The following is a 16296-nucleotide window of genomic DNA, read 5'->3' as shown; positions in this document are numbered from 1 at the left end:
CAATGACTCAGTTTCCTTCTTTTCTTTCTCCAGTGAACAATTTAAGACAATCTACAATACAAAAATATGAAAAGACAGACAGACAGACATTAGCATCAGTGATTAGTATCAGTGTCACAGAATACAGTCAAACAAATCAATAGTGAAAATCACTTTTATTACAAATATGAAAATAGATTCACTCTAAATGGAACGAGTTGCTCATCCACTGTTACGTCAGGCCCTGGATTGTAGAGGTAGGGCAGCCGCTCCACCCACTTGTCCCAGACCTCTCTTATGGCTGCAAGTTTGTCTGTCACACGTCTTGCTGGTTTTGACTCACGGTCATCAAATCGTAGCAGTCTTGAGTAGGTGTGAAAGAGTTTGAGTGGCATTGTGGCTCGGAAAAATTGGCTTTCCACTCTCTGCATCCCATAGACTAGCTGCAGCCACACCTCGGGACCTGTATACACCGGCTAAGATTAGCAGCCCTAAGTAGGCCTGCAGGTCAGTCTCATCCATCTTTTTCCAGCTGTCTCCATATTTGCGAAAACCCTCCAGATTTGTCATCTCCAGGATTATTTTTTCTATTGCTGGTGTGATAAACAGGAAGAATGTAGAGACAATGTCATTGGCATGAGAAACGGCATACCTTGTGGGTCCTGGGGTCATCTTTATGACGTTTTGTTCTGCATGCCTGCCGTGTTGGTCATATGCTGCTGAGGACCATGTTATTTTGTCATTTTTTGAAAGGAAAGTCTCTCTTTCAGCTTCAGGGTTTTCTTCTTCTTCTGAAGATGATTTATGATGCTCTGGGTTGTATTCCTCCCCATCTTCTTCTTCTGATACATCCTCCACTTCCTCTTCTGAATCAGAGTTGTCTTGCTGGACATCTGAAAGAATCTGCTCTAGAGCCTCTTCAACGTTATAACGCACACTCATGGCTTCAGCACAGACAGAATTCGGGGTCCTGTCATCTGCAGCACCTTTATAACCTCTGGAAATCCACAGAAAAAGAGCTCTGCAGTCTGTGAGAACGCCTTTGTGTTGTTTACGTCTGCTACTGTCTTGTTCACGTTTACTACTAATTGATCTGAGACTGTTCATAGGCACAGCAGTCCGCGAGAAGACCACCTGATTTGTCTTGTTAAATTCTGCTACTGATTGATCTGAGACACATCTAAAACATTGTAACATTCTGTGGTGTGTAAATAACTCTGTGACCTTGATTTCAACTCTTTTTTGCTGTCTGTATGTTACTTATGAAGCCACAGCCAGTAGCCTGTTAGTTTAGCTTAGCACAAAGACTAGAAACAGCTAGCATGGTTCTGTCCAAAGGTAACAAAATTCCCGTTCAAGTTTGTCTAACGATCACAAACTAATATGTCATATCTTATTTGTTTAATTCATACAAAAGCTGCAGGGTAAAAATTAGCTTTAGAGGTGCTGGTAGGCAGATTTTGTTTCCTTGTTTCCAGGCGGAATGCTAAGCCAAGCTAACCAGGTGCTGGCTGTAGCTTCATATTAAACAGACAGATATGAAAATGTTCTCAAGAAGACGAGTATCCAAAATATCAAATTATTCCTTTCATCCTGAGACTCTGGAGGAGGAAAGACAGAAAACACCGCATTTCTAAATTTGTGAGAGACTTGTGAAGCCTACGTTAAATAAAAGCTTTACATAGCAACAGTGAAACACCTAAAATTACCTTTGATTGGGAGTGTTGAGATAAAGATTTGCATGTTCTCCTACCTGTACTCTGTCCAGAGAGCGGACCCAGCCTAGCAGCCTTCGTGCTGTGAAATACCCATCCGGGTCCACATTCTTGGGGTGCAGGCCATGGCCGTCCTCCAGGCGGTTGCGGAGGTTGTGAAATTGTGTCTGGGTCACAGCCGAGGCCGGACCCAGGATCATCTCATGCCAAGAGGGAGGCAGGTAGGGCTCCAGTCCCACGTCGACCTTCACTCCACAGAGGCTCAGCAGGATGGCCATCTGGATGAGGCCCTCTGTGAAGTATTTCTTCAGGTACAGCATGGTCTTAAGTATGTCAGAAGACATACAAAGAGGTCACGAGGTGGATCCCTGAAACCCAAAGGGTCTAGGGTTCAGTTCGGTTACCACCGCGACGAGTGGTCCCAGTTGGGAAATTCTTAATTTTAATTTTTTATATTAAATTCTACTGTAAAATTGCTCAGTTAGGGAAGAATTAATAATGTACCCCTGAACAAGGCACTACACGGCTCCACTCTGTTAAAGTCGCTTAGTGTTCAATGGTAGTTTTGAAGGCGCTCTTTTCTTATTGGAGCTGATTGTGATGGAAAAAATGTGAAACAATGTCTGGATGTGAAGGTTTCCCGTTCTCACAGGCTCATCCAAAACACGTCGGTCTTCATGGAGACTCCACAAACGTTTCTTCCTGTGGATAAAGACATTCAGAGCAGAGAACTGACTACACAGGCCAAATATTACACAAAAGGGTTATTAGATTAGATTAGATTAGATTAACTTTATTTATCCCACAACTGGGAAATTCATTTACCACAGCAGAAAATAAACATCTATAGAATAAAACATCTAACTCAGAATGTTAACATGGTTTAAACAAGCTATTTGTAAGTTTTCTCTGCTGCCAAACATGGTTTCTTGCCATGTGGAGGTGATTGTCGTCTGACATGAGCTTTGGTCATGGTTGCGTTCACAGGAAAGGGGACAGGAGGTTATAATATGTCCTCTGAGCAGTGCTACATCTTCAGGGCAGACTGGAGGTCAGAGTGAGTCTCTATCGGAAAGTGAGCTTGTTGGTTAGATTTCTAACTTTAGAAAAAGAAAAGACATGATAGGGAGACAGCTGTTCGTAAGTAAAGGAATGAAGTTTGCTGAACTCGCGTGTCTGCTAGACTGGTAAGTAAACAGCTGCTAACGCTAATGTTAGCTATGTAGCAAAAGCAAAACTTACAAATAGCATCTTTAATGTTTTGCACTAAGTATGGTTTTCTCTTAATCTGATCATTAGTTTCACATGTTTGACCAGCAGTCTAAAGATATTCAGTGTCTATCACAGAAAACAGGAAAGCAACAACTCTTCTTGTTTGAGAAGTTTAAATTGAAGTTTAGAAAGATCACAAGAACATGAATAAGCAAACTTGTATTTTTACACTGTGGCTCTGCTACTTTTATTTAAGGATGTGCATCCTTGCTCCCATTGCTCCTGCTATTTCTTCAGCTACTGCTGCTGCTACTACAACTATACTACTTTCCTGCAGCTGTGTAACTACAGCTGTTAGCCCACAGTTATCGCTAATATGACAGTATAATGACACTGCCACCACTGTGCTAATGATAATAATAACAGCATTTCAGTTATCAGCTCTAATCTTCTATTGTCAGAGTGGCCTGACCTGCAGAAAGGCAGCAGTTAAGAGGTTTGACAGTTTGTGTGAGGAGATAAGGCAGATATACACACATACACACACACACACACACACACACACACAGGGCACCACTCTCAGAAACTTCGACCTACTTCTAGAAAGGGTTTGGTAACCACCTGCCTGCCCCGCTCTGCCTGCATTACTCACTGCAGCCACATGATGTAATTGCCAGTGTTTGCCTGGAAATAAAAACCTCTCCCTGTCTCCTCCCTCCTAACAGTCACTGGGTTTACTGTGGTAAAAGAAACTGCAAAAAACGGTGGAAGTTTGAAACTTTTCAACACCACACATTACATAAGACAAACTGTACAGAATATTCATATTTCTACAGTTCATCTGATCTGGTCAAGTGTTATCTTATACTGTGTGGTAGTGAGGAAATGAGCACTGCTAAATGGTAACATCAGTGCAGGTGGATGCTACAGAGAACATATGAGTCATTTATCCCAAAGAAAACTGGCTTTATTCATGTAAATTGTTGTGTACTGTTTGTAGTGTATGTTTTAATTATCTCTCAGATGGGCAAATGTGTACTATATGTGGTCAACAGTGGCGCATGATGTGTTCCGGTCCTTTACTTTAAGTAGGAGCACCACCACAGTGGGTCAATGCAAGTAAAAGTCTTATTTTGAAAATGTTATTCAAAGTACTGAAGTAACAAAATGTATAAAAGTAAAAAGTATGAAAAGTACTAAGTAGTAGTAATGATAGTGCAGAAAATTAACTGTACTTTTATAGATTATTATAACTGATAGCATCTTCCTGTTGTAGGTGGAAGAGGAGCTCATTGAACTATTTTATATATCATCTGGTCAGTCTATAACAATGCATCATATACAAGCTTATCATATATTATGTAAGCAAATGTATGTATTTCAAAATGTAAAATAGTTATCCACTGAATAGTACAAGTGCAAGTAACATACTTCAAATGTATATTCCCATATTCTGTACAATCCACCACACGTGGTCCAGCACTGTATAATGCTCTATGTCTGAAGTTTATGCAATTACTAGTATATTTGTCCAGTCCACCTAACCTGTCTATATAACTATCGCTCTGTGTGGATCTTCTCTTATAGTTGTCATGTTTCCTGTTGTTGCCCTCGCGCTCTGTGTGTGTGTGACTTTACAGGAAATCTGCATCAGCTGGAGCAATAAGTTACACAATGTTTACATCATCTGATACTGAACAGATAGTTGAGCTGTAACACACTTCTACAGGGAAGCGACAAAAAATATATTACACAACGACTGGAAGCAGAGAAAATACCGCTGTACGACACTTACAAAAAATACTCAAAGAAAATGATCAGTGTAAACTCTAAAGAAAAACCAAGACAGACAATAACAGGAACATTACAGGACATTATAGAGACTCCAGTGACGATAACAGACTCCAAAATCACTGTTGAGCAACCGCTCCTGAAAACAACAGGGTCACAGGAACTGATTTTATGTTATGATAAATAACAAAGCGCTTTTAGGTTCATTATTAATTCACCCCTTGAGTTTGGAAGAATATTATAAGAATATAGGTGTGAGTCTTACCAGGCGTGGCTGTTCAGTGTGCAGCGGTGGGTCAGAGTTGCAGTGGATTTAACACAGCGACGCGTCCCGACGTCAGTTTGTCTTCTGGGCTGAGCTGGACGGGAGGGTGGGACGCTTTTATAGAAGCTTGACGTAGACTCCTCCCCCAAGGCAGCAAAAAAAAAAAAAAAAAAAAAAAAAAAAAAAAAAAAAAAAAAAACAAGGCCAGTTGTGGGGGGATTAGAAGAAGTGTGTTGTTGTTTCTGCTGCTGTGAAGGGAAGGCGGGCTATATATCAAAATATAAATTAACTTTCCTTTTCCTTCGTCGCCCACCTCACTTCCTTCCCTTTCCTCATCACTGATTGGCTCGTTTTCGCCCTTACTACCCCTCATTTACCTGATTGAGTTCACCTGAGCATTACAAGGTTGTTTAAAGACTTCACTCTCATCCATTCATCCCTTTTCACCCTCTGCATGAGGTGGCAGCTCTTCATGTGCCTCTTTATTTCTTATACTTTGTCCGTGTCAGTCTCTGAGAACTTTATTTATCCTCATTTCCTTAAGGACATCTGAGTCTACATGATTTATTGTCTTAGTTCAGTCTTTCTCTCTCTAATCTCTATTTGTTTATTTCAGAAGCAGCAGCCCATGTGTTCTTCCCCTTGTTTAAAAATAGTTTTATGAGACTTGAGAATAAACCTTTGTCAGAGGTTGATGTGTCATGGCCGTTTCCTCTCCGTGTTTTCCAGAACAAAACCCCATGGTCCTTTTCATTTTCTTCCTACTCAACACTAAACAGTGTATATACAGCACATACTTATATCATATAAAGCCTATACTTAATGTGTTACTTAAAGAACCAATACAACAGTGTAAAGATATTATTACAAATAGAAGTTCAGCTTCATGCAGTTAAATGGAAATCATGTATAGATAGATAGATAGATAGATAGATAGATAGATAGATAGATAGATAGATAGATAGATAGATAGATAGATAGATAGATAGATAGATAGATAGATAGACAGACAGACAGACGCACTGCAGTCCAGTAATCTTTTATTTTATTTAGAAAAATGTTTTAAACAAATTTAATTACCAGCTCTTGGCGAATGGTCAAAGACACATGTTGGTAAATGGAAACTCAAACACTGTGCTGAATGGAAGGCGACACTGTAAAACTGTAAAATAAGTTAAATGTGCACAGTCATGCAGAAAAGTTTCCTCTCACTTTACATTCTGGTATTCAGACCAAAGACATTTCTCTCTGATCTGTATTTTTCCTGACTTTGTGTTATAATGTAAGACAAACCACTAAGAGGACAGACTGAGGGGTCACATGTTCAGGGCCCCTAACAGCCATGTCCCCTGCCTGCAGAGCATTAAACACAGACAGGCATGTCAACTAAATGTCTAAAACATAACTATACAAGGCAAATATCAAAAGTGCACAATATAAATAATCTTCTTAGAGCGTCATTTGTTTCTTCAGGGCGCTGATGCTAACAGACTCTTTCATAGTAAACATGATTAATAATCAAAACCACATACATAAAAACAACAGCTTGTCACCATCTTAAACTGTTTTAGAGTAGGAGCCCCTCTTACAAACATGTATTACTGCAGAGGCAATAGATTTAACACTTACAGATGTTTAGAGGCAGCTGACATTCAATACAACAGCTCTCATTCAGTCAAACACCTTCAATGAGAGCAGTCAGTCTGTAGTACAAAACTGTTTCCTGTATCACTGCTGACATGAGCATAAAAAGTGTTTTCAACATTTTCCTTCTTTCATAAGAACAACACAGGAGTGGCTTTTATTTATCTTTCTTCAAAAAACATCCTTCATCAGGTTCCACAAAGCGGGAACCATCTATACATTACACTGAACGACAGTCTGCAAACGCTGAAGCGGTCCAATGTGTTAAAGTTTAGGGAGGGTTTCAATCGGATCATAGGAATGTCATTGAAACCAGAACTTCAGGGTTCAGTTGTAGTTCTGGAAATAAGAAAACTATGAAAAAAATCATACTAACATTTATAATAAAAAGCCCTACAACAGCAGTAATGTCACGTGGTTCAGTCCATCTACATAAGGATGGCGATTTTAATGACATAACGGTAATATTTCTATTTCACTCAGCTTTAAAGAACACCATTTCCCATAATGCTTAGGCCATCACAGGTTAAACATCACCAGCCTGACACGACACCATCCATGGTGAATCGAGTCTCAGTTAGTTTAGACGATGTGTAATGAAAAACTACATTAGAAGAGAGCACTGGTGGATACTATGGAAGCTGTAGTGTTTTTATATGCTTAACAATTAATTGTGAATGAATCCTGACTGGTGAGTTCTGTAGTAGATACCAGTTTATCTTGGAATATGAACCCCAGTAAAGTCTCTAGAACAGGATTCATTTGGCTACAGAAGCTAGTGGAGCACAGGGCCAGACGTGATGACGTGATCGGCTCTCTACTCAGACTTTCAGAGATATTTTCTCTGTAAATAAAAACTGTGACCTGTTGGTGGAGCTAGATGAAAAGTCAGGGGATAAACAGTCAGCAGGATTCATCTGCCGGACCAGAATAATGGACTGATCCACCGAAGCTGCCAGTCCAACAGCCACGCCGCCGGTGTGGCTAAAAACAAGAGTAAATTATAAGGAATGCGGCTAAAAACAGCTAAATTACAAGGGGAGAATTACAAAACTGCAGTTACCACAAGTGTTGGCACAACTACCAACAAATTCTATTGGTTTGTTGTAACAAGGATTTATGTTATAAAGGAATTAAGGGCAAATTCAAAGTGATTCAATAGCTAGAGTTAAAGCTTCTCCCAGTTGTTAGCACTGGGCAGATCCCACTGACCAGCAGTGAGGGAGTGGAAGAGGCAGCTGTCTGAGTGAAGCCTTTTCTCCTGGATGAATACACACTTACTAAACTAAAAGGGTTCGTTTTTCCCTTCTTCTCCCACAAGTCCTGAATCGACTCTGTGAAGCTCAAAGCGCCTGAGACTCAGACATTTGTTCTGAACTTGCTCTTCATATAAAACCTCAACCTTAAGCCCGTGTAAGCATTTAAGTCACAAACTAATGGAAACACTAAATGAAAGAGAAATTCATTTGAGGTCAGTTAATGCAGGTGTAGTTTTACCAATAAAAATGTGTAATCTCCATCTGATCCTTTTCAAATGAAGACACTGCAGGTAAGTAGTAACACACACAAGCTTAAATCTTACAGTATGTGTGTTATACATTTCTGTAGCTGTAACGGACCTGTTGGATACTTTGCTGTCCTTGTATTCTGTATTTCCACTATGGACATATTTACTTGCATGTCGCTCTGTTCCTTTTGTATAATATAAAGTCTGTTGGTATTACAGCACTTTGGTTTTCCATTGTTGTGCATATGAAGTGTGGAAGTATTGTGGCCACTGGGAGGAACAAATCTGAGATTTCAAGAGGGAAGTCCAAATGGTTTGAGAAGAGTCAGAACTTTTTGTGAAATCAAGAAGAGTCATAATTTTAAAAGAAAAAGTCATAATATCTCAAGACTAAAGCTAGAGAGGAATAATATTTAAAATACAGCTGTAACTTAAAAAAAAAAGTTGTAATTTTAGAGTCAGAATATTTCAATAAAGTTGTAACGTTTGAAGAATGAAGTTGTAAAATAACAGGATCTTGATCCATTGCTATAAACAATCCAGTCAGTTTTAACCATCACGATGATGTTTACGGCCTTAACTTGTGTAGTTTTGTTTTACCAATAAGTGTGTTATTCTTATAGATTTTGAAATAAAACCAGTTGCGTAACATACGTTTATAACCAAACATGTTCTAAAGCGGAGTTTGTTTTCCTGCCGGAGCTGAGCCGAGGAGACCAGAGACCAGAGACCAGAGACCAGAGACCAGAGACCAGAGACCAGAGACCAGAGACCAGGACTCCATGACTGTCTGAGCCAGAGTGCTGCAGTAATGAGCTGCTGGCGCGTTACTAGTCGACTTATGGCTTTATTCTTGTAACATTTAAATGACTATTTTTGAAATGTCGCACTTTTCTCTCTCATGTTAGAAATCCAAGGTGAAGACGTTTTTATTATCAGAAAGAAAATATATCTGCTTAATATAATTGTGAATGTTTTTCAGACTTTTTCTTGTAACTTTTTTTTATGAATGACTTGATCATTTTACCTCTTCTCTAAACATTATCCAGATGAAACACTGGTCAGCAAATACAGCGTGTGACGAGCAGCCACAAGAAAACATTCCTTCATTTTAAAGTGTCACCAGTCAAAAACGCTGGAAACTACTAATCTGTCATATGAAAATGCTCAACAGAAAGCAGAGCACACTCCAGACTAGCCTACAATACTACACATGAAGTGCAAACACACAAAAAGGTGTCATGTCAAAAATTAAAGAGCAAGAGAAACCAAACAATGTTTGATTAAAGTGCAACGTTTGGCAAGAAACAAGCAGGGATGATTTAAACTATTCATGATGATTTCTGTTCTGTAATTTGGACGACAGTCTCTTCCTGCACTGACATGTCATGACTTGTTTTTAACAAACCAAACCACCCTTTGTTCTCTATGTTTCTCCTCTCCTCTTCCTATTTCCCATCCACTGCTTCACCTTCATTTTCTGTGATTGGACCCAACCTCTCCTCCACCCCTGCACAACCTCTCCTCCTCCTCCTCTTCCTCCTCTTCCTCTCTAGGATCCAGCTTCCTGTTCCTGTCCCAAGGCCTCTAACAGGAGTCCCATGGGTGTCCTCTTCAAACCGATGCTCTCCAGCTTGTTCTCCAGCTTGTTCTTCAGGCTGCGTAGTCTCACCGACGCATGGACCAGAACCACTGTGAAGGTGAGACACAGACAGAGGGATGAAGGGAGGAAATGCTCTCTAGTTAGCTAGTTAAGGTTAACTGAGCTGGCCCTTCTGAGTTGTGATGACATAGTTAACTCAAATTACCAAACATTCTCAAATACTGTCTGTGGCCTCTTTTATTTAGCAGCTGCAGAGTGAACTAGGTCTGTATTGGCAACATGTCTGTTTTGCACACAGGCCTTTAATGCAAAGTCTGATCAGAAATTTCCTCCAATATTAATTTGCTGTTGCTACAAACACAACAATTCCTCCATGTTTACTCTGTTGACTTGTGTTGAATTGATAAATTAAATTTAATAGATGTTTCATAATAAAAGTCTTTCAACTCAATAGGCATAATCCCTCCCATACCTGGTAGGCTTTTAATGTGAAATTTCTCTGGGCTGTTGTTGCTTCATTGACATTAACTTAAAAGTGATGGATGGAAATAATTTGTGAATGAAAACTGTACTGTTGCGGTTGTGTGAATTAGCATCTGTGGAAATGTACATAATGATGAATTTAACATGTAAGTCCATTATACTACAAGTGATTCAATGATTCATTATTAGGGGTCCAAGCCACAACCATTGTTGCGATTTGTATTATTCTTATTCCGCCTCTGTATGTAAAAGCAGTTGTGCAGATTCAAATGTAAAAGGTGCAAAGGTGAACTTTAAAGGGAAGATAGTAGAGCGTGCAAGTGTTTTCCAGAAAAACAATGACCTATGTCAACCTTAAGGGAGTGCTATAGTAAGCAAGGTGAAAGCATTTTGGTTCATAGCCCACTGTAGGGGCTTCACACGCCTCCACTTCCAGCCTGAACTCCACCCACTCAGCATGTACACTATGCCACTGGTAACCTCGTGATTCAAGATGTAATCTTATCAATAAAAGCTGTTGTCACACTCTGTCTGTTGTGCACAGTGGTAAAAGAGAAAGGCCTTTTCTGCAGAACAAAGAACAAAGAAAAAAGGACCAACCTTTCTTACATCACCGCTGGCCCCACTTTTATTGCAAGATAACCCAGTTTTGTTCATCTGCTAATTAGGTATTGTAATTGACTATTTTTTACTGCAAGCCATTTCAAGAAAGAAATAGAAGGTGGTCAATTCCATCACTTCACGCACACGTTAGACCCAGACAGAGACGAAGTCCTGACCCAGCTGACGAGCAGGGAAACGCTGGAACACACCTCCACCTGCTGCTGCTGGATCTGAGCAGTCAAATCAAACACACATCTGGTCGCTTGCAAGCACGATCATCAAGTCATGCTGACACCCAGGCAAAGTCAGTTACAATACTGTGTGTTAATAGCTGCTAAATGATTACATTATCAACGCTGGATGCTAAGTAGGTTTTTATCATGAACTTATTTTGTACAAGGACAGGAAAGACAACAAACCTTTTCCACCATTTGAAAAACATTTCATATTCACATTCAGATTGTAACGTGTGTCATGACACATTAACCTTCAGCTGCACTGACAAACCAGCTGGAAAAGTTTCCTAAACTTTGACACTTTATAACTCAGGATGAAAAGTGATTCACACACACAACAAAACTGTCATTGTTATTGAGGTCCATGGCTGGCACTGACAGAGGTCGCCTGAGCCACCAGTTAAAGTCCTATTGGTCAGTGCTCTAAGCTTTTCAGCTGCCATTTGGGTCAGTTTATTTCACAAGATCAATACAGCACTTTTCACTTTTCATTCACCTCCATGGTGTTGGAGGGTAAGAAGAATTTTTTTGAGATAAGCAAATAAAACTAAAACTATCTGCAGGACTGAAAACCACTAGAGGGAAGTGAAAATACAGGTCAACTGGTCAACTGACTACAGAGTGTAAAAATATACAATATATTGTTTAAAAGCAACAAATACAGAGTGTACCAACAAAAATATCAGCAGACATCAGAATCCCAGTAAATAATTCTGATCAGGTCATCCATGCTCGACAGGGAGTAGGAAGAAGTTGTTACTGCTTTAACAATAAGCTTTGTGATTAATATGAGAACTCAGCTATCCTCCACCAGTCTCCATCATACTTCAATCCACACATTCAGACACAAGGAGACAATCAAAACATCACAAGTCACACGTCCAGTGTTTATCTGTTCAATACAGCCTTTTAAATTTGATTCGTGCTCCACATGTTTTCATTTCTTCACTCCAGGTGTTCCATAATTTAACTCATTTGATTGCAACACAATGGCATTTTGCATTCGTTCTTACTAATTGTTTTTTGAACATATATATATATATATATATTTCTCTCATTGGAAACAACCTTTGGACACTGTTGAAGATATTTGCTGAGTTTTTGCTCTGAACATGATTCGAGCAGTTCCTCAGTCAACCACATCTTTACATTTTTGTGCTTTTAAATGATTAAAACATGGGTTTGTCAGCTCTCCTTACGATGTTTTGTTAACTGCTCTTACAGGTCATGTTTGGAAACGACAATATGAAGCTCAGTCTTATTCTGCTAACTGGGCTGGTTCCCAAAACCAGTGTCCCCAGGCAAGAGTGTGAGCTAATTTCATGCTCCGATGGAACATGCTGATATTTGTGCGTGTGTGTGTGTGTGTGTGTGCGTGTGTGTGTGTGTGTGTGTGTGTCTTACTCAGTACAGGGAAGGCTATTCCAAACAGGAACACACAAACGCCTCCCAGCACCGATATGAAAAGGTAACTCGCCAGAAGAATGACCAACACACAGATAGATGGGTGGTTTCTACGGAAACGGCGAACGGGGGCTTGGTTCTCGGCCGTCCAGACGAAGCCCAGGAATAACAAGGTGACCACCACTGCCCCAACAAACAGCTGGAACGGCTGGAAATACCTGAGAGCAGAGAGAGAGATTCACCAACACACAGGAAGTGAAGTGATGGTCCGCCCCCATACCCACACTAACAACATGAGCAAGTTGACAAGTGGATACCAGTAAAAGGTATTTCCTGATTAGTGCCTTAGTGATTAATTATTAAGAATGCCAGCATTTATCAGAGCTCACTGATGATCACTCATGTTTAAAAAAGACGTTCTGTCACTCCTGCAAATACAAATACTGTAGTTGGTGCAACTGAGCTCAGATGATTTGTTGGAACAGTTTTACAGTTACAACCAGACGACAGTAAAAAATTTGATGGAGTTATGTAGAAGCACAAAGGTCTACTGTACATAAAAGAGACATAACAGTATATTATTTTGATGGTTTCTATCTGATAAAAAAGACTGCATATGTGGGAACTAAACCCAAAGGCTTTAATTATTCTATGTTTTTCTTATTGTTGAAATACTGCAACAAACACTGAATGTATACTACTGACAAGTATTGTGTGTGTATATCAAAGCCTGACATCTTATTCCTCTGTACCATAGAGCTCATTGTTGGCCAAAAGCTATTAAAAGACATCAATGGGCCACACTGTTGCATGTGTTCCATCATTACCATGAACACAAACGCACTGTAGCTTTATATTGACTCAGTCTCACACACACTGTCCTGCTGCCTGTCACCACATCATCAAGTATGGATTAATCCACTGCTTCTGTCTGAATAATGTTTAATAAAAACTACAGTTACTGAGCCATTAACAGTGAAACTATACATTTGAGAGTTTTGTTATAAGATGTATGTGGTCCGCAGGAACCAATGTGTCACATAACAGAGAAGTCATAAAGTACTGAGAGCCAGACTAACACATTGCTGGTTTTGGTCACATTTAAAATCATTCCCATTCTGTATATGACTATTAAGAATCATCATGTAGTTACATAACTGTCAGGTGTTAATGTCACACCACTTTAAGTTTTGCATCTATAAAATGTGACACATTGCACCGTTGGATTGTTGGTAGAAAGTTTATGTTGTGGACAATACTGTTTTCATGGCATTGCAGAAATCTTTGAGAGCACAAAGTACATAAATGTCAGAATTCAGACACTGAAATAAAATGGCAGTAAAGATAGTACACAATGTAGTAAATAAGGAGTGATTTCAGACACAGGTCTGGTCTTTCTATGTAATACATAATAAAGCTAACCTTATCTTCAAGGGGCGCTGCTCATTTCCTGTGTACATGCATCATAAGTTCACTGTCCACAATAATCAACGTTATTTATAGAGCACTTTTCATACAAGAGAATGTAGCAAAGTGCTTTACGAAAAAAATAAAAAAAAATTAAAAGTACAATTAAATAAGGGTGAATAGTGGAATAGTTCACTTTCACTGCAAAAAAAATATGAAAATGATGATGGTGTGATTTTTGTTGGGTCTGTGCCAAACAAGCATGTTCCCTTACATCTGGAGAGTCTGATTTAGATGTTGGATGATGGAAGTTACGGCTACACAACCTCATGTTTGAGTTGAAGCATACAGCAGAAATAGGAATAATTAAACGGGTGACAATCTCTTTAACTGACTGACAGTCTGTCCCTTTCCTCACATGTCAACGGCTGATGGGGATCAGCAGGAGGGGCAAATGAAAACAGATGATCTTCTTCTTCTCCTCTCTCATCTGTGTGTGCAGGCTGCAGGAGTTTGATGCAGACATCATGTAAAGTGTCGCAGTAAAATTCACATACGGTAACTCCACAGTGTTTCCTGCAGATACTTCCAGTATGTTCGTTATGGATGAGGGGGTGTCACGTCAGCAGAATGAAACTTACCCCACTATGAAGAGGAAGCCAAGCGCAGACAGGAAATAGTTGCTCTGGTAGTACAGCAGGTTATTGATGATGCGGTTGTTCCAGCGGTCCAGGTCGCGGACATCGGGCACGGCGAACCGGGCCGAGCTCAGGAGAAAATCATCCAGGCTCCGGAGGGGTGGCGGCCTTACGTCTGCCATTTTTCCTGAACGATCGTGAACTTGGCTTCCCAGAATGCAACGCGGGGAAAAGGGGGGAGGACGCAAAACGGTGGGCAAGTCGTGCGAGCGATGTCTGCCGATGCGCGTGCCCGAGTGATCCAGCATGGTCCCGCAGTAACGAGGGGAATAATACCAGTGCCTCATTATCACTCATTTATAGCGGGTTTAGGTCGCATCAATTTAAATCAATATAGATATTTTATATTCTGACTTAGATTTAACTCACAATATGAAGAAGTTTATCTTACCCTGACTCAAATGTTATTTTATACAGTCACATTTTAGTCTTAAGCTCTAGTTGCAATATTAATAAATAATATTATATATAATATAAATAAATACTAAATTTTTGTATTTTTGAATCAAACATTTTTAGAATTTTGTTATAACATAATGTAGCGTCAGTCTGGGGTTAAATCTCTCGGCAAGCCCATAGTCTCATGGGACCCCAGTTTTTCACACAGAGCTGCGGACACACAGGACTCAAAGTTCCTGCCCTGGTCAGTGTGGGTGACTTTGGGTACCCCACATCTACTAAACATCCCCTCCAATGCATTCACTATGGTCTCTGCTTCCTGGTCTGGCAGACTGTATGCCTCGGTCCACTTAGTGAAATAGTCAATGGCGATGAGGATGTAGCGGTTTCCCCTCTCCATGCAGGGAAACAGCCCGAGAACGTCAATCCCCATTCTCTCCAGGGGGCACCCTGCTGGGAACTGTTGGAGCTGGGCATGAGATCTGTCTCTGGGACCCTTGTGTGCTGTGCCACTGTTACAGCAGCAGCAATAGTTTTCCACATCACACCTATGTTGGCCACAGTAGAACCCCTGTCGGAGACGGCGCAGTGTCTTGGAAACCCCAAAATGACGAGCCCCTGGAGCTCCATGTACTGCCTGGAGCACCGTTTTACGCAAGGTCCTGGGCACCACTACCTGCCACCATGCCTCCCCGACCAGAGTCCCTTTGTGGCTCGAGAAAACATGGCAATCTCCTCCCGTGGAGTAGGTTGCTGTGTCACCACCCACGTGAGCACTCGTCTGATGTCAACGTCCTCGTCCTGTTTGTGCCCCCACTCTGCAGCATCCACCACTGCCAGTCCATGGCTGGTTGGAAGCCCATCTGGGCCCACAACTGCACATTTCACATCTAGTTGCACCCGCTCTCACTCCTGTGCGTCTTTCCTCTCACAGTTGTGTAAGCCACCATCGTTGCAGGGGCAACCGGAGAGTGTGTCAGCATTTCCATGGTGAGCCCCTGGTCTGTGGACCACAGTCATATGCCTGTCGCTCTCTGATCCAGCTTGCCAGCTGACCTTCTGGCACTCTGAACGACATGACCCACTGTAAGGCAGCGTGGTTGGTCCTAACTATGAAGTGGAGGCCCCACAGGTAACATTTGAAATGGTGGATGGCAGATGGGATGCAGGAGAACCCCCTCACAAACTTTCTGTACTAGGAGGCAAGGCCCAGAAAACTTTTCAGGTCCTGCACAGAGCTGGGGGTTGGCCATTCCCTCACTGTTTGCACCTTCTCACCCATGATGCTGACATCATCATCGGTGGCCTAGGAATGTTACTTCATGCCTCAAAAAGCAGCACTTCTGAGGG

At 40.9% G+C, this 16296-nt stretch overlaps 2 protein-coding genes across 2 annotated transcripts in view; both read right to left on the bottom strand.

Moving 5' to 3' along the window:
- Window positions 1-5063, bottom strand: part of nfe2l1a (nfe2 like bZIP transcription factor 1a) — a 22450-nt gene extending 17387 nt beyond the window's left edge. Inside the window, exons 1-2 of the mRNA XM_023426229.2 lie at window positions 4963-5063; window positions 1733-2396 (exon numbers count right to left, since the gene is read on the bottom strand). Of these exons, the coding sequence (XP_023281997.1) occupies window positions 1733-2038 (306 nt within the window). The 5' untranslated portion in view covers window positions 2039-2396; window positions 4963-5063. The remainder of the gene's footprint in view (window positions 1-1732; window positions 2397-4962) is intronic.
- Window positions 5064-5990: 927 nt separating this feature from the next.
- Window positions 5991-14701, bottom strand: praf2 (PRA1 domain family, member 2). Its single transcript, XM_023426221.2, has 3 exons — window positions 14491-14701; window positions 12443-12660; window positions 5991-9805 (listed from the first exon to the last, which is right to left on the bottom strand). The coding sequence occupies exons 1-3, from the start codon at window positions 14667-14669 to the stop codon at window positions 9666-9668; spliced, it is 537 nt and encodes a 178-aa protein (XP_023281989.1). The 5' UTR covers window positions 14670-14701; the 3' UTR covers window positions 5991-9665.
- Window positions 14702-16296: the final 1595 nt, after the last annotated feature.

The sequence above is a fragment of the Seriola lalandi genome, unplaced genomic scaffold, assembly GCF_002814215.2.
Source record: "Seriola lalandi dorsalis isolate HSWRI2012SDOR001 ecotype SW California unplaced genomic scaffold, Sedor1 jcf7180002054816, whole genome shotgun sequence".
NCBI lineage: Eukaryota > Metazoa > Chordata > Actinopteri > Carangiformes > Carangidae > Seriola > Seriola lalandi.
Note: the sequence above shows the minus strand (reverse complement) of the source record. Positions and strands in the feature narration are given on the sequence as shown.

Excerpts from the sequence above, each read along its gene's own strand:
- praf2 (XM_023426221.2), bottom strand. The coding sequence starts at position 14,669 with ATGGCAGACGTAAGGCCGCCACCCCTCCGGAGCCTGGATGATTTTCTC. Across the intron at positions 12,661-14,490 it reads GGCTTCCTCTTCATAGTGGG|GTATTTCCAGCCGTTCCAGC; the intron begins GTAAGTTTCATT and ends CTCTGCTCTCAG. Across the intron at positions 9,806-12,442 it reads AATAGCCTTCCCTGTACTGA|TGGTTCTGGTCCATGCGTCG; the intron begins GTAAGACACACA and ends TCACCTTCACAG.